At 48.6% G+C, this 24927-nt stretch overlaps 2 protein-coding genes across 2 annotated transcripts in view; both read right to left on the bottom strand.

Moving 5' to 3' along the window:
- The window catches only part of TCTEX1D2 (Tctex1 domain containing 2), a 24229-nt gene extending 16923 nt beyond the window's left edge, over window positions 1-7306 (bottom strand). The window contains exons 1-2 of the mRNA XM_023214824.2: window positions 7069-7306; window positions 5452-5585 (exon numbers count right to left, since the gene is read on the bottom strand). Of these exons, the coding sequence (XP_023070592.1) occupies window positions 5452-5585; window positions 7069-7178 (244 nt within the window). The 5' untranslated portion in view covers window positions 7179-7306. The remainder of the gene's footprint in view (window positions 1-5451; window positions 5586-7068) is intronic.
- A 5352-nt stretch (window positions 7307-12658) lies between these two features.
- TM4SF19 (transmembrane 4 L six family member 19) overlaps window positions 12659-24927 on the bottom strand; it is a 15879-nt gene continuing 3610 nt past the window's right edge. Inside the window, exons 2-5 of the mRNA XM_023214823.3 lie at window positions 16430-16631; window positions 15980-16057; window positions 13383-13552; window positions 12659-13109 (exon numbers count right to left, since the gene is read on the bottom strand). Coding sequence (XP_023070591.1) covers window positions 12929-13109; window positions 13383-13552; window positions 15980-16057; window positions 16430-16630 — 630 coding nt within the window. The 5' untranslated portion in view covers window position 16631 and the 3' untranslated portion in view covers window positions 12659-12928. The remainder of the gene's footprint in view (window positions 13110-13382; window positions 13553-15979; window positions 16058-16429; window positions 16632-24927) is intronic.

Raw genomic sequence — 24927 nt, 5'->3', positions numbered from 1 at the left:
TTTTTTGTCTTTTAGTAGAGTCAAAGTTACACCATGTTGCCCAGGGTATTCTCGAACTCCTGAGCTCAGGTGATCCGCCCGCCTTGGCCTCCCGAAGTGCTGGGATTACAGGCGTAAGCCACCGCGCCCGGCCTCAATCAGGTTATTAAGCAACATAAACAGATGAAAAGAAAGACCACGGCCCTGGGGAACAAACAGAATACCCAGAAAAGATCATTCCAGGACTAATAAATTCAAATGGCAAGAAAAAAGAGACAAATGAAAACAATTACTGGTTTAAGAAAATCACGAGTAAATGGCAATAAAAAAGGAAGAAGGCTGGGCAATATGGCAAAACCCCGTCTACAAAAAATACAAAAGTCAGCCAGGTGTGGTGGCGGCGCCTGTAGTCCCAGCTCCTTGGGAGGCGGAGATGCGAGGACTGCTTGAGGCTGCAGTGAGCCAAGACTGCACCACTGCATTCCAGCCTGGCGGACAGAGTGAGACCCTGTCTCGAAAAAGAGAAAGAAAAAAGAAATTATGGCAAAGAAAAACTAGTAAATATAGAGGACAAAGAGGGGTTAACCTAACAATATTTGATGTCCTGAAGACAAGGAAGTAACAAGTGGAATAGGAAACATATTCAGAGATGTAAAGTAATTTCCTTTATGTGGAAAGAATAAAGTCCGCAGATTGAAAGCTATAAAACACTCATTAGAAAGTCAGAATCTTTAGAAAAGCTACTGAGCATAAAGGTAAAGATGAGGATTCTTTATTTATTTATTTATTATTTATGTATTTGCTGAGACAGAGGCTCGCTCCATCGCCCAGGCTGGAGTGCAGTGGCACGATCCCGGCTCACTGCAACCTCCTTCACCTCCCAGGTTCAAGCAATTCTCCTGTCTCAGCCTCCCAAGAAATCCCAGCATTTTGGGACGCTGAGACGGGTGGGTCACCTGAGGTCAGGAGTTTGAGACCAACACACCCAGCTAATTTTTGTTTTGTTTTGTTTTTTTGAGACAGAGTTTCGCCCTTGTTGGCTAGGCTTAAGTGCAATGGCGTGATCTTGGCTCACTGCAACCTCTGCCTCCTGGGTTCAAGCGATTCTCCTGTCTCAGCCTGGGATTACAGGCATGCACCACTATGCCCGGCTAATTTTGTATCTTTAGTAGAGACAGGGTTTCTCCATGTTGGTCAGGCTGGTCTCGAACTCACGACCTCAAGTGATTCACCTACCTCGGCCTCCCTAAGTGCTGGGATTACAAGTGTGAGCCACCACGACTGGCCACTAAATTTTGTATTTTTAGTAGTGACGGAGTTTCACCATATTGTTCAGGGTGGTCTAAAACTCCTGACCTCAGGTAACCCAACCATCTAGGCCTCCCAAAGTGCTGGGAATATAGGCGTGAGCCACCACGTCCAGCCAAAGGTGAGGATTCCTTAAGCAGAGAACATCAAGCTGGCCTCAGATTTCTTGACAGACAAGTTACCACTGAATGTCAGAAGGTAATGAAGCCCAAGAGTCAAGAAAACAAATTATTATCTCAAAAATATATTTATCCAAAGTATATTCTACTTTTTGCAAGGGGAGGGGGGGATGGAGTCTCGCTCTGTTGCCCAGGCTGGAGTGCAGTGGCACTATCTTGGCTCACTGCAGACTCTGCCTTCCAGGTTCAAGTGATTCTCCTGCCTCAGCCTCCCAAGGAGCTGGGATTACAGGTGCCCATTACCATGCCCAGCTAATTTTTGTATTTTTAGTAGAGACGAGGTTTCACCATGTTGGCCAGGCTGGTCTCAAACTCCTGACCTCAGGTGATCCACCCGGCTCCGCCTCCCAAAGCACCGGGATAACAGGCGTGAGCCGCTGCGCCTGGCTCAAAGTGTATTCTACTTTAAAGGCAAAAGGCAGGCATTCTCAAACACGAAAGAACCCAGGGAATACGGTATTTCTGAGTCCTTTCTGAAAACAACTTACAACAAAATCTCATCAAAGAGTTGAAATAAAGAACTCTTCCTAGCTACGTCAGAGGCTGAGGCAGGAGAATCACTTGAGCCCGCGAGGCCGAGGCTGCAGTGATCTGAAGTCACACCACTGCCCTCTAGCCTGAGCGACAGAGAAAGACTCTGTCTCAAAAAAAGAAAAGAAATAAAGAACTCAACCATGAAAATGACATGGTCAAGGGACTAAACAGGAGACAACTGATCCAGTCACAGAATGAGTATGACATGACTATGGGAAACAGGTCTACAATATCCCATTGTCATTTGTCCATATATATATATAAAACGTAGAAAAGAAGTCTGTTGTAATGTTCGCCTACTTTTTTTTTTTTTTTTTTGAGACAGAGTCTCACTCTGTCACCCAGGTTATAGCACAGTGGCATGATCTTGGCTCACTGCAATCTGTCCCTGGGCTCAGGTGATCCTTGCACCTCAGCCACCCGAGCAGCTGGGACTACAGGTGCACACCGCCAGCCCAGCTAATTTTTCTATTTTTTGTAAGAGACCGGATTTTGCCATGTTGGCCAGGACGGTCTTGAACTCCTGGGCTCAAGAGATCTGCCCGCCTCTGCCTCCGAAAGTACTGGAATTATAGGCATGAGCCACTGTACCCGACCAATATTAATGATTGTTTATTGGTGGTGGCATTCAGGTGATTTTTCTCATTTTATTTTTCTAGTGTTTAAACTTTGTATAATGAATGTGTACCATTTTTTACAAAAAATCTTAAAAATGAACCTTCATTCAAAAGTCTAAAAACAAAAATGCTAATATACTAACAGCAGTTAATTCTGGGTGATGGAAACACACAGGATTGCTATTTTTTTCTTTGCACTTTTCTGTATTTTTTAATTTCTAAAATTTAAATTCAGAAAAAACAATAAACACAAATATTAAACAGTAACTGCCTTTGGTTAATATTTTAAAACTTTAAGGGCCTGGGCGCAGTGGCTCACGTCTGTAATCCCAGCACTTTGGGAGGCCGAGGTGGATGGATCACCTGAGGTCGGGAGTTCGAGATCAGCCTGACCAACAAGGAGAAACCCCGTCTCTACTAAAAATACAAAAATTAGCCGGGCGTGGTGGCACATGCCTGTAATACCACCTACTCGGGAGGCTGAGGCAGAAGAATCACTTGAACCTGGGAGATGGAGTTTGCACTGAGCTGAGATTGCGCCACTGCACTCCAGCCTGGGCAACAAGAGCAAAACTCCATCTCAAAAGAAAAACCTTACGGATACTTTTTTGTATTGTCTCGGTTTATTACAATGAGCATGTATTACTTTTATGAAGATATTCCTTCCCTTCAAAAAATGGTGTCTTCTAAGAAGAGCAGATAGAAATAGGCCAGGTGCAGTGGCTCATACCTGTAATCCCAGCACGTTGGCAGGCCAAGGGGTGCGGAACTCTTGAGGGTCAGGAGTTCAAGACTAGCCTGGCCAACATGGTGAAACCTTGTCTCTACTAAAAATACAAAATTAGCCACATGTGGTGGCGCATGCTTGAAATTCCAGCTGCTTAGGAGGCTGAGGCAGGAGGATCACTTGAGCCCAGGAGGAGGAGGTTGCAATGAGCTGAGATCACACCACTGCACTCCAGCCGGGGCAACAGAGTGAGACTCTGTCTCAAAAAGATTTTTAAAAAAAAGAACTTTTCAGATGGTATAACATTATTAACAAGAGATACCAGGTGCAGTGGCTCACGCCTGTCATCCCAGCATGTTGGGAGGCCGAGGTGGGAGAATCACTTGAGGCCAGGAGCTCAAGATCAGGCAGGGCAACAGGCAAGACACCATCTCTACCAACAATTTAAAACTTAAAAAATTAGCCAAGCATGGTGGCACAAGCCTGTAGACCCAGCTACTTGGGAGGCCGAGATGGGAGGATCACTTGAGCCAGGAGGTCAAGGCTGCAGTGAGCCATGTTCACGCCACTGCACTCCACCCTGGGCAAAAGAGCAAGACCCTATTTCAAAAACAAAACAAAACAGAGAGACAAAGAGAACAGGGTAGGAAAAGCACAAAATATGCTCTACAGATGTAGTTTGGTAGGGGTGGAGGGCTGAGTAAGGAAAGTAGTTAAGGATTAGGGAGGAGAGATGGACTGCAGGTACTAAATGCCAGGCTGAGGAATTGACAGCTTGGGGGAAGAAACAACCAAGAAATAAGGGGAAAGGCGTCCCTGTACTTTCTGGCCTTTCTGAATACTAAGATTTTTTGGACAGTGGTTCCCTACAATGTTTTATTCCACATCTTCACTCTTTCTCACCATCTGTAAAAACTTACATGAGTAAAAGTCACCAAATAATTAGAGAAGGCAAAACACGGAAGAAAAAGTTGTATTTAATAGAATCCACAGCTAACATTCTATTTAAGTTTTTATTTTATTTTTAATAGAGATGTTTAATTTTTTAAATTTTGCTTTTTTTTTTTTTTTCTGAGACAGAGTCTCACTCTGTCACCCAGGCTAGAGCAGTGGCCGGATCTCAGTTCACTGCAACCTCCACCTCTCGCGTTCAAGTGATTATCCTGCCTCAGCCTCCCAAGTAGCTGGGACTACAGGCACCCGCCACCACACCCAGCTATTTTTTGTACTTTTAGTAGAGACAGCGTTTCACTGTGTTAATCCAGAATGGTCTCGGTCTCCTGACCTCATGATCCACCCGCCTCAGCCTCCCAAAGTGCTGGGATTACAGGTATGAGCCACCGCGCCCAGCCTTTATTTTGCTTTTTAATAGACATGAGGTTGGCCAGGCGTAGTGGCTCACGTCTGTAATCCTAGCACTTTGGGAGGCCGAGATGGGTGGATCACCTGAGGTCAGGAGTTCAAGACCAGCCTGACCAACATGGAAAAACCCCGTCTCTCCTAAACATACAAAATTAGCCAGGCGTGGTGGCACATGTCTGTAATCCCAGCTACTCGGGAGGCTGAGGCAGGAGAATCGCTTGAACCCGGGAGGCAGAGGTTGCAGTGAGCTGAGAACGCACCATTGCACTCCAGCCTGGGCAACAAGAGTGAAACTCCATCTCAAAAGAAAAAAAAAAAAAAATCATCAGGTCTCACCATATTGCCCAGGCTGGTGTTGAACTCCAGAACTCAAGCAATCTTCCTGCCTTGGCATGCTAAAGCATTGGGTTTACAGGTGCGAGCCACCATACCTGGCCCCAATGTCCTTTGTTTAAAGATGGAGAAGAGGGCAAATGGGTACTACTGAGTCTTTTTTTTTTTTTTTTTTTTTTTTGAGACGGAGTCTTGCTCTGTCGCCCAGGCTGGAGTGTAGTGGCCGGATCTCAGCTCACTGCAAGCTCCGCCTCCGGGGTTTACGCCATTCTCCTGCCTCAGCCTCCCGAGTAAGCTGGGACTACAGGCGCCTGCCACCTCGCCCGGCTAGTTTTTTGTATTTTTTAGTAGAGACGGGGTACTACTGAGTCTTGGAAGAGAATGAGTCATTTCCAGTTATCACCATGATTACCTTTTAATTTATCTTTAATGTTTTCTGATAAATGTTTTGTGAGCTGAGGCATTTCTTCTGGAGAATATTCAGCATTTGCCAGTTCCTCCTTGAGCACAGCATGGATACAGTCTTTCACCACAGAGGGCCTGAACCTGAATGGAAAAATTTGTGAACACCTAGTCGGTGACTCCAAAACCCCAGCTTACCTTCATACCTCAACTTCTCCCATCTGTCATTAATACCACTTAATCCTTTTTGATATTTTTTTATTATAAAATATAAACAAATTAAGACAAATCATAGGCCACATGTGTATCTTCAACCTGGACCCGCACTATAACTTCAACACATTCCAAGGCATGCTCCATCTGGAAGTTTATTAGGCAACTCAATACATCCAGTAATGAGCTTCTCATACTCCCCTCTCCCCCAAAACAAAATATACATTTGTCGTTAATCTTGTGTTGCATACTTTCACAAAATAAAATAAAATAAATAAAATAAAAAATACGGCAGAATGGGATTCTGAGTATTCAGAACCTTTTCCCAAGATAACTGAGCATAGCTTTTTCTGTGTTCATTCTACCCAAGGGAAAATTCCTGCATGAAATTTGTATCACTTTTTCTGTGAGTTACCAAGAGAATAAAAATAAACAAAGAAATTTGTTTTTTTTTTTTTTTTTTTGAGACGGAGTCTTTGCTCTGTCGCCCAGGCTAGAGTGCAGTGGCCGGATCTCAGCTCACCGCAACCTCTGCCTCCTGGGTTCACGCCATTCTCCTGCCTCAGCCTCCCGAGTGGCTGGGACCACAGGCGCCCACCACCTCGCCCGGCTAATTTTTTGTATTTTTAGTAGAGACGGGGTTTCACCGTGTTAGCCAGGAGGGTCTCGATCTCCTGACCTCGTGATCCGCCCGTCTCGGCCTCCCAAAGTGCTGGGATTACAGGCTTGAGCCACCGCGCCCGGCCAAGAAATTTGTATCACATTATCATCAAAACTCCTGGTTTCCATATTTGCCAAGCATCAGATTCAGCAATCCGGTTTCAAACAACAGAGGAGACTGGGACGTGTTTTTAAATCTGTGTGTGCGTGAGTGTGTAAAGTGAGTGATCTTACGGACCTAGCTGAGTGCCCTCTGCTCTAGCCCGTGAGCCTTAATCCCGGGAAGGTCTCGGTGCGGTGGTCCAAGGGCCTCCGGATCCTGCCTGGTAGGACTTTGCACACATGCAGCTCCCTCTCCGGGAGTGAGCCCATCCTGGCACCCATGCGCACACGGTAACCCTCGAATCACGGCTGAACGGCATCCCACGCGATGGCCTCCTGCCCCTATTCCATCCATCTCCTTACTCAGGACGCCATCCTGGGTTTCCCAGGGCCAACGATTCCCGCGGCGCCACCCTAAGACGCGCCCGGCGCCCCAACACTGTGGCCGTGGGTGGGGTCCCCTGCGGCCCTGCGGCGGGAGGGCCGTCCGGACGTCAGAGCAGGGCCGCCCTCCCGCCTCGCGCCCCCCGTCCCCCGCCCCGCAGACCCCGCGCGTCCCCCGCGCTCCTTCCGTGGCCCAGGTCCCAGGCGGGCTCCGCCCCTCACACCAGCGCGCTCGAGGTCGCCCCAACACAGCCCGTCCTCTACCCGCCTCTGCTGGAAAACAGGCCGCAGAATATAGGTGTTCTCCGGCTCCGAGTTCTTCTCAGCCTCAGGCACCCCGTCGCCCACCAAGAAGGACACCCCGGTGGATGTGGCCATGGCCGGGGCTTCTCGGTCCGGGCGTCGCTCGCAACGAAGGCCTGGCGGGTTGCGGCAGCAGCCAGCAGCTGGTAAAGCGTCTCCAGGGCAACAGGGCCGCCTTCCGGCCTGGCTGAAGCCCGCGAGCGCCCCGCCCCGCCGCCAGCCCCGCCCCGCCGCCAGCCCCGCCCCCCTTCCCGCGCCTGCGCACCGGCTGCTGGGCGGGAACTGGTCGCGACCGGACCCGCAACCGCTTCCACCCGCCTTGGGCGGTATCGGCCGCGCCGCAGTCGGAGGAAATAGATGCCGGGCCTGAGGCTCTTGGACCTGAGGTATTAGGTTGGTGCAAAAATCACTGCGGCGGCCGGGAGCGGGGACTCACGCGTGTAATCCCATCATTTGGGGAGGCCGAGGCGGGAGGATCACCAGAGTCAGGAGGAGTTCAAGACCAGCCTGGCCAACATGGTGAAACCCTGTCTCTGCTAAAAGTACAAACATTAGCCGGGCGTGGTGACGGGCGCCTGTAATCCCAGCTGCTCCGGAGGCCGAGGCAGAATAAGCTATTGAACCCGGGAGGGGCAGCTTGCGGTGAGCCCAGATCAAGCCACTGCACTCCGGCCTGGCGACCGAGCGAGACTCCGTCTCAAAAAAAAAAAAGGAAGAAGAGAGACTTAGGGTGGATTCCCTGCTTTTTAAATTATATATTTATTGATTTTGAAACGATGTCTCGCTCTGTCGCCCAGGCTGGAGTGCAGTGGCAAGATCTCGGCTCACTGCAACCTCCACCTCCCAGGTTCAAGCAATTCTCCTCCCTCAGCCTCCCGAGCAGCTGGGATTACAGGCGCCCGTCACCACGCCCGGCTAATTTTTTTGTATTTTTAGTAGAGACGGGGTTTCACCATATTGGCCAGGCTGGTCTCAAACTCCGGACCTCAGGTGATCCGCCCGCCTCGGCCTCCCAAAGTGCTGGGATTACAGGCGCCAGCCACCGCGCCCGGCCACACTCCCTGCTTATAAGCACCAGTCCCTGGTCCTGTTGTAGAAGGCTATTGTATCTTGGCCTCTGCTAGCTTCAAAAACTAAGGCCCAAAGAGGTAGCTTGTGCCTGTAATCCCTGTTTACTGCGGAGGCTGAAAAGGCAGGAATTTTTTTTTTTTTTTTTTTACTTGAGACAGGGTCTTGCTCTGTTGCTCAGGCTGGAGTGCAGTGGCACGCTCACCGCTCACTGCAGCCTTGACCTTTTGGACTTAAGCAATCCTCCCACCTCAGCCTCTGGAGTACCTGGGACTACAGGCGAATGCCACCACGCCTGGCTAATCTTTTTAATTTTTGTAGAGACAGGATCTCACTATGCTGCCCAGGCTGGTATTGAACTCTTGGGTTCAAGCAATTATCCCACCTCAGCCTTCCAAAGTGCTGGGATGACAGGCATGAGCCATCACACCCAGCTGAGATACTGTTTTTCCAATCCTTGTCATGTTCTGTAATATAACTACGCAGTTCCTGAAAGAATGGAGGCAAGAAGGAGTCAGCTTACCACTGTGAACTGTCTTAAGGCCAAGGACCGACCTTTCTCTCCTTGGGGTCCTGCTGACCCATCAGAATAGGGCTGAGCCAGGATGGGGCTTGTGGCGAGGATGTGTATGAGTGTGCATGCACTTGTGTGCGCATGCCTAACATCCAAAACTAGATATAAATTATCTTTAAATTCTCCATTAGTTGGCCGGGCACGGTGGCTCACGCCTGTAATCCCAGCACTTTGGGAGGCCGAGGCGAGCAGATGATGAGCTCAGGAGATCAAGACCATCCTGGCCAACACTGTGAAACCCAGTCTCTAATAAAAATATAAAAATTAGCTGGGCGTGGTGGCATGTGCCTGTAATCCCAGCTACTTGGGAGGCTGAGGCAGGAGAATTGCTTGAACCAGAGAGTCGCAGGTTGCAGTGAGCCGAGATCACACCACTGCACTCCAGCCTGGCGACAGAGCAAGACTGTCTCAAAAAAAAAAAAAAAATTCTCCATGAGTTGTGTGGAGGTGTCAGTACCTTTCCCCAGCAAGAGAAGCTTCTCCATGTCAGGCGTACCCTAGCCATGACCCTGAAACTAACCAGCCATGACCCTGAAACTAACCAGCCAAGAGGGAAATGTGAGACAGGCCCAGGCAGGCTTCCTGGATGTTATATGCAGGAATAAGATGTGCCGTCTGCTCAAGAGGCTGTGCCTCCTGTGTCTCCCACAGCCTGTGTGTCCACCTTCCCCATTCCCCACCCTGGCAGGCCCGTCAGGCCTGCAGCCCTGGAGAGGAAAGGGTGAGGTGGTGTTTGAAGGCACCTGCCTCCTACGAGCTTTGCTGGTTGGACTGTCAGATGACAGAACCGTGCCTCTGAGCCCTGGAGAGGGAGGCACCCCTGTGTTCTGGAGGCCCCCAGTGCTTCAGCAACTCCTCACTGACATGGAATAGTCCAGGAATCAAGCTGGGATCCAGGGGACTGGGGTGGGGGGTACAGAGCAGCACTGGGCCCCACATTCCCTTCCAGCAGAGCCTGGCATGCTCTTCGTTTCTAGGGGGGTTTTTTTGTTTGTTTCTTCCCAGGATGGAATCTTGCTCTGCCACCCAGGCTGGCGTGCAGTGGTGATCTCGGCTCACTGCAACCTCTGCCTTCCAGGTTCAAGCAGTTCTCCTGCTTCAGCCTCCAGAGTAGCTGGGATTACAGGCGCCCGCCACCACGCCCGGCTAATTTTTATACTTTTTGTAGAGGTGGGGTTTCACCATGTTGGCCAGGCTGGTCTCAAACTCCTGACCTCATAATTTGCCCACCTCAGCCTCCTAAAGTGCTGGTAGTACAGGCATGAGCCACCACACCTGGCCTGGCTTTATTTTTTTTTTTTTTAGATAGAGTCACTCTCTGTTGCCCAGGCTGGAGTACAGTGGTGTGATCTCAGCTCACTGCAACCTCCGCCTCCCAGGTTCAAGTGATTCTTCTGCCTCAGCCTCCCGAGTAGCTGGGACTACAGGTGCCCACCACACCCGGCTAATTTTTGTATGTTTTGTAGAGATGGAGTTTCACGATGTTGGCCAGGCTGCTCTCAAACTCCTGACCTCAGATGATCCACCCACTTTGGCCTCCCAAAGTGCTGGGATTACAGGTGTGAGCCACGGACCTGGCCAAAGCCTGGGGTTCTCTAACTCGTTTCTGGGGCCTGCCCACCACTTTTCTTGCCAGTGCCCATCTTCCAGGTTCTTCCCAGGCTGCTTCTGCCTGCCTTGTCCTCTTCCTGTCCATCATACCACACTCTCCCACCAGCATGTCCTTCATTCCGCTCTGACTCTTCTCACCACCCAGCCTAACCTGAATGAAAACCCTGCAGCAGGAGAGCAGGAGGCCTCTGCTTCTAGGTGCCGTGTGAGAAGATTCCGGGTGTGAGGTCGGGCTCACATCTGTGATCCCAGCACTTTGGGAGGACGAAGCGGGCAGATCACCTGAGGTCAGGAGTTTGAGACCAGCCTGGCCAACATGGTGAAACACCACTTCTATTAAAAAAAAAAAAAAAAATTAGCCAGGCGTGGTGGTGGGCACCTGTAGTCCCAGCTACTGGGGAGGCTGAGGCAGGAGAATCAATTGAACCCAGGAGGTGGCAGTTGCAGGGAGCTGAGATCCTGCCACTGCACTCCAGCCTCGGTGACGGAGTGAGGCTCCATCTCTAAAAAAGAAAGCAGCTGTGGCATTACAGTTCACCACACCAGCCTGTGGATCCCTCCCTCCCCTGTTTGCTGGGCCAGCTCTCTGAAGACTCAGCTCAGGCCGGGCACGGTGGCTCTCACGCCTGTAATCCCAACACTTGGGGAGACTGAGGCAGGCAGATCATAAGGTCAGGAGTTCAAGACCAGCCTGGCCAATATGGTGAAACCCCCGTCTCTACTAAAAATACAAAAAAATTAGCTGGGCATGGTGGCGTGTGTGCCTGTAATCCCAGCTACTCAGGAGGCTGAGGCAGGAGAATTGCTTGAACCTGGGAGGCGGAGGTTGCAGTGAGCTGAGATCGCACCACAGCACGCCACTCCAGCCTGGTGAGAGAGTGAGACTCCATCTCAAAAAAAAAAAAAAAAAAGAATCAGCTCAGGTGCAAGCGAGGCCTTCCTTGAGTTCTCCCAGGTCCTCTGCCAGGAGGTTTGTTGTTCCACCGAGCTCTCATTGCACCTGCATGAGCTCTAGCATGGCCCTTTGCATATGATGCTCGAATCACTGGTAGATGTGTTTGTTTCCGACCTAGACAAGAGCTCTTCAAGAGCAGGGCAGCATCCAAGGGCAAGGACCATGTCTTGGTCACCTTTGGGTCCGCAGTATGTATGGTAGTGCCAGGCACAGAGTGGGTACTCATTATATACTATTTGGGTTTTGCAGGGGTTGTTTTTTTGGCAGGGTCTCTTGTCGCCCAGGCTGGAGTACAGTGGTGTGATCACGGCTCACTGAAGCCCCAATCTCCCAAGCTCAAGCTGTCCTCCCACCTCAGCATCCCGAGTAGCTGAGACGATGTCACATACCACCACCATTGGCTAATTTTTTAGTTTTTTGTAGAGACAGTATGTTAGGCAGTTCTTGCACTGCTCTAAAGAAATACCTGAGAAGGGGTGATTTATTAAAAAAAGAGATGGCTGGGTGTGGTGGCTCACACCTGTAATCCCAGCACTTTGGGAGGTCAAGGCGAGTGGATTGCTTGAGGCCAGGAGTTCAAGACCAGCCTGGCCAACATGGTGAAACCGTCTCTACTAAAAATAGAAAAATTAGCCGGGCGTGGTGGCACGTGCCTGTGATCCCAGCTACTCAGGAGGCTGAGGCAGGAGAATCGCTTGAACCTGGGAGGTGGAGGTTGCAGTGAGCCGAGATCTTGCCACTGCACTCTAGCCTGGATGACAGAGTGAGACTGTCTCAAAAAAAAGAAAAAAAAAGTGCTGTCACCAAAGACTGTCACACTGGGGGTTAGGGCTTCAACCTACGGATTTGGAGGCAACACTATTTAGTCCATAATAACTGGAGAACTTGAATAAAGAAGGTGGGGGTTGGGGCCAGGCGCAGTGACTCACGCCTGTCATCCAGCACTTTGGGAGACCAAGGTGGGAGGATCACTTGAGGTCAGGAGTTCAAGACTAGACTGGGCAATGTAGCAAGACTCCATCTGTACAAAAATTAAAATTAGCCAGGTAGAGTGGTGTGTGCCTGTAGTCCCAGCTAGTCAGAGGCTGAGGCAGGAGGATCACTCGAACGCATGGGTTCTAGGTTACAGTAAGCTATGATTGTGCCACTGTACTCCAGCCAGGGGAACAGAGCAAGACCCTGTCTCAACAACAACAGAAAAACAAGGAGATGGGGGTCGGGTGCTGACTTCACCTGAATTTCACTGTGTGATTTTCTGTAGCAAGCCTGCCGCCCTCTGTGAACCTCAGGTTCTCGACGTGTAACAAACGGCCAATTGTATAGGATTGTCAAGAAGCTGAAACGAGATCCTGGCTGGAGGGTATTTTATGAACTACACATTCCTACACAATTATAATGACTTAGTTATTTGTCCTATCCATGGATCACCTGGAAGATTACAATGTGATTTAAAATGCATTCTATCATTCAACTGACATGCAGTGAATTTTGTTGTCATTATTTCTCCAGAGACACCTAAAGGGAAAGTTTGTTTGTAATTTGTACCCACTCCTTGTGGAAAGGATTCAGGCAACCAGTGATGAAAACACTCATGCTTGAACGTGAAGGTTCTGCCTGTCACTTCTCACAGAGGCTGCAGAAAAGGCCCAGGAGGCTGTTGGTGACATGAACGACCACCAGGAGAAGCTGGAGCAGGCTGATGCACAGAAGGGCGGAGAAGAGGGACACATGCCAGACAACAGCTGTAGAGGGCTCCAGGCAGACGGAGTTCCAGAGCAAACGGTCATACAGATAATTCCTATCCCAAAAAATAAGGAGACCAGGGGTCGGGCAATAAGTAAGGAAAGCCAAACAGGCAACCCCGGTAGAAAACGGGAGCCTCTCCTGACTGGGTCATGGGACTGGGCTCATGAGGGTGACCATTCCTGCTGCATTTGCAATTTTCTGAGCATCAGAGGAGCAAGATGCTAGGACGTGTGACCCAAAGGAACTTGTAGTTCATCTGTGTGTCTTTTTGTCTCTCTCCTTCTCTCTCTCTGAGAAGACCAAGCCCGAGCCTCCACCCATTTACCTACTGTGCAGGTCTTTGAATGGGTAACCATATTTCCAAGCTTGTGTCTGATTGAAGGATGAAGTATCAAACATGCAAAAAGGACCATCTTTCAGAGCAACTCCAGAAGTGACAAAGCAAATCAGGGATCCAAGTAAAGCCAGGCCACTTGACAACAGAGCAGTAAGCACCTGCGGAGTGAAGGAGAAACGGCGAGCTAAGACGGGGTCGCGGCACGGGAGCCCGTGGGGCGGTCTGCACAGGTCTGACATCTCTGGTCTCAGGCGTTCTTCTGTCCTGTCACGGGGGAGAATTCTATCCATGGCACACAAGATAGAAGCAGTACCCAAAGTGGGGAGGCTAGTGAGCAGTTTCCAGGTAGAGCCAGGAAGGGCTGGGAGAGAAAGGACCAAGAAGGAGAATCGCAGACTCTTGGCCCCGGATCTCCCTGACTCAGCAAGTTCGCCTGAGCTGCTCGGCAGCTTGGCATCACAAACCTTTTGCAGATTACAGCCATTCAGCCTCTGAGCTGAAGACGCAGGTTATCACAGGCCCGCCTCTGACTCAGATTCTGAGGAAAAGGTGCATTTTCAAAAGTTCCAGGCTCCCAACTCTGATTTTTCTCTTTTTCAAATCAAGGATAAAAAGAAGGAAGGGAGGGAAGGACGGAAGAAAAGAAGGGAAGGAGAGAAGTGGGAGGGAGGGAAAGAAGGGAGAGAAACAGCGAGAGAGGAGCTGCAGCCAGACTCTGAAATGACTCCACTTCTGTCGCTGCATTTCTCCAGCCAAGAGCTCCCATGGCGATCGGTGTGTGCCCTCACTGCCCTCCCAGAAAATAACTGGGTTTCCTTCCTTGACAGGTTTCTAGCCTGCTTCTATATTGCCTGCCTGCCTTCCTCCCTCCCTCCCTTTTCCTTTTTTTTTTTTTTTTTTTTTTGAGATGGAGCTTCACTCTTGTTGCCCAGGCTGGAGTGCAGTGGCACCATCTCAGCTCACAGCAACCTCTGTCTCTGGGTTCAAGCGATTCTCCTGCCTCGGCCTCCCGAGTAACTGGGACTACAAGCGCCCGCCACCACACCCAGCTAATTTTTGTATTTTTAGTAGAGACGGGGTTTCACCGCGTTGGTCAGGCTGGTCTCGGACCTTGTGATCCGCCTGCTTCAGCCTCCCAAACTGCTGGGATTACAGGCGTGAGCCACTGTGCCCGGCCTATATTGAATTCTTTCTTAGGGTTCTAGATATTTTTCTCCCTCCTCCAAAAATGTGTATTTTAAAAATTTGAATAATACCTACATAGCGTTTTTCTTCAGAGTCATGGAGTCATTTTCCCATTGATGTCAAGCTGGTTTGGAGTTGGAGAGGGATTGGAGAAAGGTGTATAGTAAGTTTTGGCTCTGAGTTAAAAGATTCAAGATGAACTAGTAAGCCTAGGGCAGTGGTTCCCAAACTGGGGTCCCTGTCCAGCTGCATTACATCACCTGAGAACTTGTTAGAAATGCAAAACTTCCTGCTCCCCCGACTCCTGAATCAGAAGCTCTGGGGAGGGAGCCCAGCAATCTGTGTGCTGGCCAAAGCCCTGCACGTGGTTCTGATGCACACTCAGTGTCAGAACTACGTGCCTCAGGGAAAACCAGATGGGACTGAGAACAGACAGTACATGAATGAGGCCAGTGAAAGAAAAGTGCAAGTGTTTATTTATTTAGAGAGGGGTCTAGCTCTGTCGCCCAGGCTGGAGTGCAGTGGCGCCATCTCGGCTCACTGCAACCTCCGCCTCCTGGGTTCAAGCGATTTTCCTGCCTCAGCCTCCCAAGTAGCTGGGATTACAGGCCCCCGCCACCACGCCCAGCTAATTTTTGTATTTTTGGTAGAGACAGGGTTTCACCATGTTGGCCAGGCTGGTCTTGAACTCCTGACTTCAGGTGATCTACCCACGTCGGCCTCCCAAAGTGCTGGGATTACAGGCATGAGCCACCGTGCGCAGCCTATATTTCATTTTTTAACATGTAACTGAGTCAGTGGGCTTCCCAACATGTGGGCTGCAGATACCACAGCAGGCTGTGGAGTTACCGTAAGGCCACAGATTTATGTCTGAGACTGAGTGTGTGTGTGTGTTACACACATATACTGAGATCTTTCAAGTTTATACAGTTGCTGCTGTAATTAATAAGGTACAAATTTATTCTGGGCCTCAGTTTATCTGTAAAATGGAGGGGTTAGATTAGAATCTAGTGATTAGATGATCTCTGGAAAAGTTTCCTGTTCTAAGAAAATATTAGTTAAAATAACTAGGAAAATTTCTATCAATGACACATGATTACAGTGTCATAACTCAGTCCATATTGTCCAGCACGCTAAGAGAATAGCAGTTCCTCACACTGGTACAGACATCTGGGCTTCACTAAGCACTACTCCCTTGACTTGCTCAGCTCCCATTTTATAGATGAAAGCCTGAAACTGGAAAGATGAAGCAACTTGCCAAAGAACTTAGCAGTACCGAGGGTCACAGTGAGGACCTGACTTCAGGCCCCAAGACCAAAACTGCCTCTTTACCATCCTGCCTCTAGAGTAATGGAGGTGGAGACATTCTCGGTGTTAGAAGAGTGGAATCTGGTGCTTACGCTTCGACAGAGCCCACTCTTACTGAAGCAGCCGTATCTCCAGCCCATCAAGGAGATGAGGATAGCGGCAGTGAGTACCTGCAGGAGAGAGAAGAATGTTGAGATGGGGAAATTTACTTTGCCAGCTGTTTCTAGGTGCTGCCCACAGCTGTTGAACTAGAGTGGCTGGGCACCTCCCGTGAACTCAGTTGTCCTCTTGACTCTGACTCCGGGGACCCACAGTTGGGTGACGAGCCTGATCTAACGCTGTGGATGTGTGGAGGGTAACGTTCACACCTGATCTGCCTGGTCCCAAGTTAGTCTTCCTGTCTCTTCAAGCTTCTGCAGACCCAAGACCAGCTTGTGAGAATAAACTTTCCTGCAAGGAATCAAAACACCCTTCCCGTGCCACTTCCTGCTCCCCGCCAGGGATCTCTGAGAGTTCGCGTTCAGGGAACCCCAGACACTTACCATGAGGCCTCCTCCCCAGAGCCCAGTTCCCAGCATGGCATGCTTGCCAATGAGGCCCCTCAACAGGTAGGTCACATCCCAGTTAGGAAAGAGGAGTGCCATGTTGGCCCCAGCAGCAAACAGGGCTGCAGTCCCAAGGCTCAGCCCCAGGATACGGGAGCAAGTCCGTGAGCGTGCGGGCGTGCAGGCAGAGGACAGCATCCTGGAACAGAGAGAGAGTCGCGGCAGCTCTGCTGCGGGGGGATGGTCCGTGAGCGTGCCGGCCTGCAGGCGGAGGACAGCACTCTGGGACAGAGAGAGAGTCGCGGCAGCTCTGCTGCGGGGGGATGGTCCGTGAGCGTGCCGGCCTGCAGGCGGAGGACAGCATCCTGGGACAGACAGAAAGGGAGTCGCCGCAGCTCTGCTGCGGGGGGATGGGGAGGGAACTCCAGCAGCATGTGAAGGCCGGGGGAAACACTACAGAAACCGCCACCTTCCAGGGACAGACCAATGAGCCAAGCAACCTGCTTAAAAACTGCTCCTTCTGAATCTTCCCCAGGGACTAGGATTTAATTGTTTCCTTTTCTGCTAACCCCTGTCCACACATCCATAGTTTGCACTCCCTCATATTTTGTTGATGCCTCTATGACAGCCAGTGATTATTTCTATCTGACAAAAATAAATGTTTAAAGGTGGCTTCATGGTGTCCATTGTCCCCACTTCTGTTCAACGTTGTGCCGGTCCTAGCCAGCGCAATACGAAAATAAAAGGAAGCAAAAGCCATACAGATAGGAAAGAAAGAAGTAACACTGCCGGCCAGGCGTGGTGGTTCACGCCTGTAATCTCAGCACTTTGGGAGCCTGAGGCGGGTGGATCACGAGGTCAGGAGTTCAAGACCAGCCTGGCCAACATGGTGAAACCCTGTCTCTACTAAAAATACAAAAATTAGCCAAGCACGGTGGCGGGCGCCTGTAATCCAGCTACTGGGGTGGCTGAGGCAGGAGAATTGCTTGAACCCGGGAGGCGGAGGTTGCAATGAGCTGAGATCATGCCACTGTACTCCAGGCTGGGTGGGTGACATAGCAAGACTCCATCTCAAAAAAAAAAGTAACATTGTTATTATTCACAGATAATGTGATCACATTATGTAGAAAATCCTAAACATATTAGAACTAACAGGTGAGTTTAGCAAGGTCATAGAATAAAAGATTAATATACCAAAATTCTATTCTATTATATTTCTATATACAAGCAATGACAAATTCAGGATTGAAATTAAAATATATTTACAATAGCATAAAAATATAATACATATGGACGAATTTAACAAAATATCTGCAAGACCTATATAGTAAGAATTGCAAAGCATTGCTGAGAAAATGAATGGAGATCTAAATAAATGGAGACACATACCATGCTCCTGAACCAGAAGACTCAAGATCGTTAACATGTTCTCCCTAAATTGATGCATAGATTTAAAGCAATCTCAGTCAAAATCCGAGGAGAGTTTTGTTATAGCAATTGACAACCTGAATCCAAATTTATATGGAAATGCAAAGCAGTTTTGAAGATTAGCCAAAGGAATTTTGAAAAACAAAGCTGGAGAACTTACGCCATGTGATTTCAAGACTTACAAAGCTACAGTAACTGAAGACACTAAAGTCATGGCATAAGGACACATCTATGGACTACTGGAACAGGCTGGAGCTCAGAAATAGACCCAATCCATGACAAATGATTTTTTTTTTTTTTTTTTTTTCTTGAGACGGAGTCTCACTCTGTCACCCAGGCTGGAGTGCAGTGGCGTGATCTTGGCTCACTGCAACCTCCATCTCCCGGGTTCAAGTGATTCTCTTGCCTCAGCCTCCCAAGTAGCTGGGATTACAGGTGCCAGCCAGCACGCTTGGCTAATTTTTTGTATTTTTAGTAGAGACAGGGTTTCACCATGTTAGCCAGGACGGTCTTGATCTCCTGACCTTGTGATCCACCTGCCTTGGGCTCCCAAAGTGCTAGGATTACAGGCGTGAGCCACCGTGCCCGGCCGATAAATGATTTTTTAAGAAGATAACAATTCAGTGGGAAAAAGTCTCTTCCACAAATGGTGCTGGAACAATACATACTCAAAACAAAACTGCCTTCACTATTACTTCATAACATATTAAAAAATTCACTTGAAATGGAGCATGGGTCTAAAAGCTTTATAAAATTTCTAGAATAAAACAAAGAAAAACACTGGGACCTTGGGTTAGATAAAGGTTTCTTAATAAAATGCAAAAAGCACAATCCACAAAACATGATTAATCAGACTGCTTAAAATTTAAATGTCGGCTGGGTGCTTGCCTATAATCCCAGCTACTCGGAGGCTGAGGCAGGAAAATCGCTTGAACCTGAGAGGCGGAGGCTGCAGTGAGCCGAGATCACGCGACTGCACTCCAGCCTGGGTGACAAGAGCAAGCGACTCCATCTCAAAAAATCATGCTAAATGAAATAAGCCAGACACTAAAGGACAAATATTATATGATTCCACTTATATGAAATATTCAAAACAACAAATTTACGGAGAAAGAAAGTAGACTGGAGGTTAGCAGGGACTGTGGGGAGGAGAGAATGGGGAGTTATTGTTTAATGGTTACAGAGGTTTGGGTTTTTTTTTTTTTGTTTTAATTTTTGGGGTTTTTTTTAGAAGAGTCTAACTCTTGGCCGGGCGCGGTGGCTCAAGCCTGTAATCCCAGCACTTTGGGAGGCCGAGGCGGGTGGATCATGAGGTCAGGAGATCAAGACCATCCTGGCTAACATGGTGAAACCCCGTCTCTACTAAAAATACAAAAAACTAGCCGGGCGTGGTGGCGGACGCCTGTAGTCCCAGCTACTCGGAGGCTGAGGCGGGAGAATGGCGTGAACCCGGGAGGCGGAGCTTGCAGTGAGCCCAGATCGCGCCACTGCACTCCAGCCTGGGCAACACAGCAAGACTCCGTCTCAAAAAAAAAAAAAAAAAAAAAAGAAGAGTCTAACTCTTGTCACCCGGGCTGGAGTGCAGTAGCACGATCTCAGCTCACTGCAACCTCTGCCTCCCAGGCTCAAGCAATTCTCCTGCCAAGTAGCTGGGACTATAGGCGCCCACCACCACGCCGGGCTAATTTTTGTATTTTTAGTAGAGACGGGGTTTCACCATGTTGGCCAGGCTAGTCTTGAACTCCTGACCTCAGGTAATCCACCTGCCTCGGCCTCCCAAAGTGCTGGGATTACAGGCGTGAGCCACCACGCCCGGTGGTTTTGGGGGTTTTTTTGGAGATGCAGTCTCACTATGTTGCCCCAGCTGGTCTTCAACTCCTGGGCTCAAATGATCCTCCAGCCTGAGCCTCCAGAGTAGCTACGACCAGATTTGGGCCACTGCCCAGGGTGTAATGGTTACAGACTTTCTGTTTGGGGTGAAGAAAAGTGTTGGAAATAGATAATGGTAATGGTTGTACATCATTGCAAATGTAATTACTGTCACTGAATTGTACACTTTAAAATGGTTAATAAGACAAATTTGATGTTACATACTTTACTACAATAAAAAATCAATTTAAAAACTTGCAATTACCCAAATACTTATCAGTAATCAATAGGTGAATCAAGACAAATTGTGTTATCATACACATGAGTTCTATTAGGTAATAAAATGAGTAAATTTCTGATACATATAACAACATGGATGAATCTAAGAAGCATGATGTTAAGTGAAAGAAGCCAGAAACAAAAGACTACTCACATGTTTCTATGTGGATGAAATTCTAGAAAAGGCACTTTTAACAGAGAGCAGAGGAATGGCTGTCACGGGCTGAGAATGGGGCAGAGGGTTAGTATGGGGCATGAGAAGCGTTCTGAGGGGGTGGAAACATTCTGTGTCTAGATTCTGGTGGTGAATACATAACTTTATGCACTTAACATTGGTGAATTGTATTGAATTTTAACTACATATCAATAAAGCTGATTACAATTAAAATGTCATATCTAGATAAATTATAAAATGTCTCTTCCACTCCTTTTCTTATATTCCTTTCTCCCTTTCTCTCTTTTATATTTTCATTGCTATGTGAACTTCTTGTTTTTTAGAAAAATATGAATTAAGTTCAGGTGCGGTGACTCACACCTGTAATCCCAGCACTTTGGGAGGCCAAGGCAGGTGGATTACCTGATGTCAGGAGTTTGAGACCAGCCGGATCAACTGGTGGTTGACGATGGTGAAACCTCGTCTCTATTAAAAATACAAAAAATTTGCCAGACGTGGGGGTGGGCACCTGTAATCCCAGCTACTCAGGAGGCTGATGCAGGAGAATCGCTTGAGCCCAGGAGGCAGAGGTTGCAATGAGCAGAGATCTTGCCATTGCACTCCAACCTGGGCAACAAGAGTGGAGCTCATATATATAAATATATATGAATTAAAACAGACTAGTAATATTTGGGCAGACGCACGTCAATGTGGATCTGAAAAAACTTAGCGTCATGACATCCCCAGGAAGTGGCCTGTTCCCACTGTGCAGTTCTGTTACATGTCTGTCTCCCCTTAAGACTCTTTATTTATTTATTTTTAATTTAAAAAAATTTATTTTTGGCCGGGTGTGGTGGCTCATGACTGTAATCCCGGCACTTTGGGAGGCCAAGGCAGGCATATCACCTGAGGTCAGGAGTTCAAGACCGGCCTGGCCAACACGGTGAAACCCCGTCTCTACTAAAATACAAAACTAGTTGGGTGTGGTGGTGCATGTCTGTAATCCCAGCTACTCAGAAGGCTGAGGCAGAAGAATCACTTGAACCCAGGAGGCAGAGGTTGCAGTGAGCCGAGATCGCACCACTGCACTGCGTGAAACTCTGTCTCAGGAAAAAAAAAAACATGTAATACAGGTGAGGTCTCCTTATGTGGCCCACGCTGGTCTCAAACTCCTTGGCTCAAGGGCCCTCCCACCTCAGACTCCCAAAGTACTGGGATTACAGGCATGAGTCACTGCACTTGGCCCCTTGAGGCTCTTGACACTCCTATAACACATTGCTTTGCACTTAATCAGAAAATATGTGTATATAGGCTGGGCACAGTGGCTCACACCTGTAATCCCAGCACTTTGGGAAGCTGAGGTGGGTGGATCATGAGGTCAGGAGTTCGAGACCAGCCTAGCCAACATGGTGACACCCCATCTCTACTAAAAATACAACAAAATTAGCCGGGCGTGGTGGCAGGTGCCTGTGGTCCCAGCTACTCAGGAGGCTGAGGCAGGAGAATGGCGTGAACCTGGGAGGCAGAGCTGGCAGTGAGCCAAGATTATGCCACTGCACTCCAGCCTGGACAACAGAGTGAGACTCCGTCTCAAAAAAAAAAAAAAAAAAAAGGCTGGGCGTGGCAGGCGTCTGTAATCCAAGCTACTCAGGAGCTTGAGGCAGGAAAGTCACTGGAGCCCGAGAGGCACACGTGGCAGTGAGCCCAGATCACGCCACTGCACTCCAGCCTGGGTGACAGAGCGAGAGAAGGGAGGTAGGCAGGCAGGCAGGCGAAGGGAAGGGAAGGGAGGAAGGAAATTATATATATATATATATATATATGATATGGATCAGAGGCTCTCTCTATGCACACACATCATACACATATAATGTATAATGTGTGTATAATGTGTGTATGTACACACACACACACACACGCAGTAGTCCTCCATATCTGCAGTGGATATGTTCCAAGAGCTTCAGCAGATACCTGAGACCACAGCTCACACCAAACCTTGTATATTCAGATGCTTCTCTACTTACGATGGGGTCGTGCTCCTACAAACCCATTGTAAGTCAAAATATCCTAAGTCCAAAAGGCATTTCATGCTGGCAACATAGTAGACAGTACCTGACTACTGTGGTTCAACTTAGGATTTTATTTATTTATTTATTTATTTATTTATTTATTTATTTATTTAGAGACAGGGTCTTGCTCTGTCACCCAGGCTGGAGTGCAGTGCACAATCATTGTTCACTGCAGCCCTGATCTGGGCTCAGGTGATCCTCCCACCTCAGTCTCTCGGGTAGCTGAGACCGCAGGCATGCGCCACCATACCTGGCTAACTTTTTAGTTCTGCAGAGACAGGGTCTCACTATGTTGCTCAAGCTGGTCTCAAACTCCTGGCCTCGGCCGGGCGCGGTGGCTCAAGCCTGTAATCCCAGCACTTTGGGAGGCCGAGGCGCGCGGACCACGAGGTCAGGAGATCGAGACCATCCTGGCTAACACAGTGAAACCCTGTCTCTACTAAAAAATACAAAAAATTAGCCGGGTGTGGTGGCGGGCGCCTGTAGTCCCAGCTACTCAGGAGGCTGAGGCAGGAGAATGGCGTAAACCTGGGAGGTGGAGCTTGCAGTGAGCTGAGATCCGGCCACTGCACTCCAGCCTGGGCGACAGAGCGAGACTCCATCTCCAAAAAAAAAAAAAAAAAAACTCCTGGCCTCAAGTGATCCTCCCACCTCCACCTCCCAAAATGTTGGGATTACAGGTGTGAGCCACTGCGCCCGGCCCCAACTTACTTTTGACTTTATGACGGTGCAAAAGCAATGAGTATTCAGCAGAAACCGTAATCCTATCATAAAGTGTAAGGAGTTAACTTATGATGGAGTTAGGTCCCTAGAAACCTGTCGTAAAGTTAGAAAATTAGAAGTCAAACCGTCGTAAGTAGAGGACTGTCTGTACTATGCTTTTCACATGCATACATACCTATAGTAAAGTTTAATGTATCAATTAGACACAGTGAGAAGTTCACAACAACAATAATAAAATAGAACAGTTATAACAATATACTGTAATAAAAGTGATGTGGATGTGGTCTTTCTCATTGAAAATATTTCGTGTAAGTTTTTTAAACTGCAGTTGACTACAGATAGCTAAAACCTTGGAAAGCAAAGCTGCAGATAAGGGGGGATTACTTTACATCACACATAAATAATGAAAAATTTCAGAGCATAAAGAATTAAACGTTGGGGGAGGGCCAGGGCTGAAAAGCTCTCTATAGGTACTGAGCTCACTACCTGAGTGACGGGAATTACTCATCCCCTTACCTCAACATCACACAATAGACACATGGAACAAACCTGCATATGTATCCCTGAATCTAAAATAAAAGTTGAAATTATATTTTTAAAATTTGCATCAAAGGCCAGGCACAGTGGCTCATGCCTGTAATCCCAGCACTGTGGGAGGCCAAGGCAGGCAGATCACTTGAGGTCAGGAGTTCAAAACAGCCTGGCCAACATGGCGAGACCCCATCTCTACTAAAAATACAAAACTTAGCCAGGCATGGTGGTGTGCACCTGTAATCCCAGCTACTCAGGAGGCTGAGGCAGGAGAATCGCTTGAACCCAAGAGGCAGAGGTTGCAGTGAGCCGAGATAACACCACTGCACTCCAGCCTGGACCACAGATCGAGACACTGTCTCAAAAAAAAAAAAAAAATTGCATTAAAAAAGAATTAAACATAATGAGTAAAATGTATGTGTAACTTGTGTGGGATAACTAACACCCATGTAAACACAACCCATTGTAAAACATACATCATTACCCATCACATCACTGATGTGCCAGGTGTGTCCTCTCCAATCCTGCCTTCTTTCTGGATTCCTTCCTAGGAACCACTATCCTATATTTCATCTTCATGATATCCTTTTAAAAACAGTTTTACAACTTAGGAACTCAAAATTTTTTTAGAAACTTGGTTTGTCAAGTGTTTTCTATTTTTTCAGACTGTAGTTTTTTTTTTTTTTTTTTTTTGGAGACGAAGTCTCGCTCCATCGCCCAGGCTGGAGCAGTGGCGTGATCTCAGCTCACTGCAACCTCCACCTCCCGGGTTCAAGCGATCCTTCTGCCTAAGCCTCCCCAGTAGCTGGGACTACAGCCGCCCACCACCACGCCCAGCTGATTTTTGTATTTTTGGTAGAGACGGGGTTTCACCATGTTGGCCAGGCTGGTCTTGAACTCCTGGTCTCAAGTGATCCGCCTGCCTCAGCTTCCCAAAGTGTTGGAATTACAGGCGTGAGCCACCGAGCCCGGCCAGACTGTAACTTATGGTAAAGACGACAAACACTGAGACAGAACCCTGAGCAGGCTGTTTAGTTTGGGGGTATGCTTTGGCCCCTCTCCCTCACCCTATCCCACAGCCCTCCGTGACCTTTGCTGCCTCTAATCTCAGCCCATGCTCAGCTCCTGCCCCTCCCCTCCCCACAGGGAACTTTTGGCTGCAATTCTTCGATTTCGTTACGATGAGTTGCCTTGACCGCATGCCCTGTCCATTGGGTATTAGCCCTCCAAGCCATGTGTCTTCCACAGTGAATAAAGAGCTTGTCTCAGATGAAAAGGAGTCCGGATCTCAGCAGAGGGGAGGGGTGTCCTGGGAGGGTGGGGGCAGGGGAGGGGAGGGGTGCACCGGGAGGTTGGGGGTAGGAGAGGGGAGGGGTGTTCTGGGATGGTGGGTGTGGAGAGGGGAGGGGTGTCCTGGGAGGGTGGGGGCAGGAGAGGGGAGG

The sequence above is a fragment of the Piliocolobus tephrosceles genome, chromosome 2 (assembly GCF_002776525.5).
Source record: "Piliocolobus tephrosceles isolate RC106 chromosome 2, ASM277652v3, whole genome shotgun sequence".
Lineage (NCBI taxonomy): Eukaryota > Metazoa > Chordata > Mammalia > Primates > Cercopithecidae > Piliocolobus > Piliocolobus tephrosceles.
The sequence above is the reverse complement of the archived record's forward strand: the minus strand, read 5'-3'. Positions and strand labels throughout refer to the sequence as shown.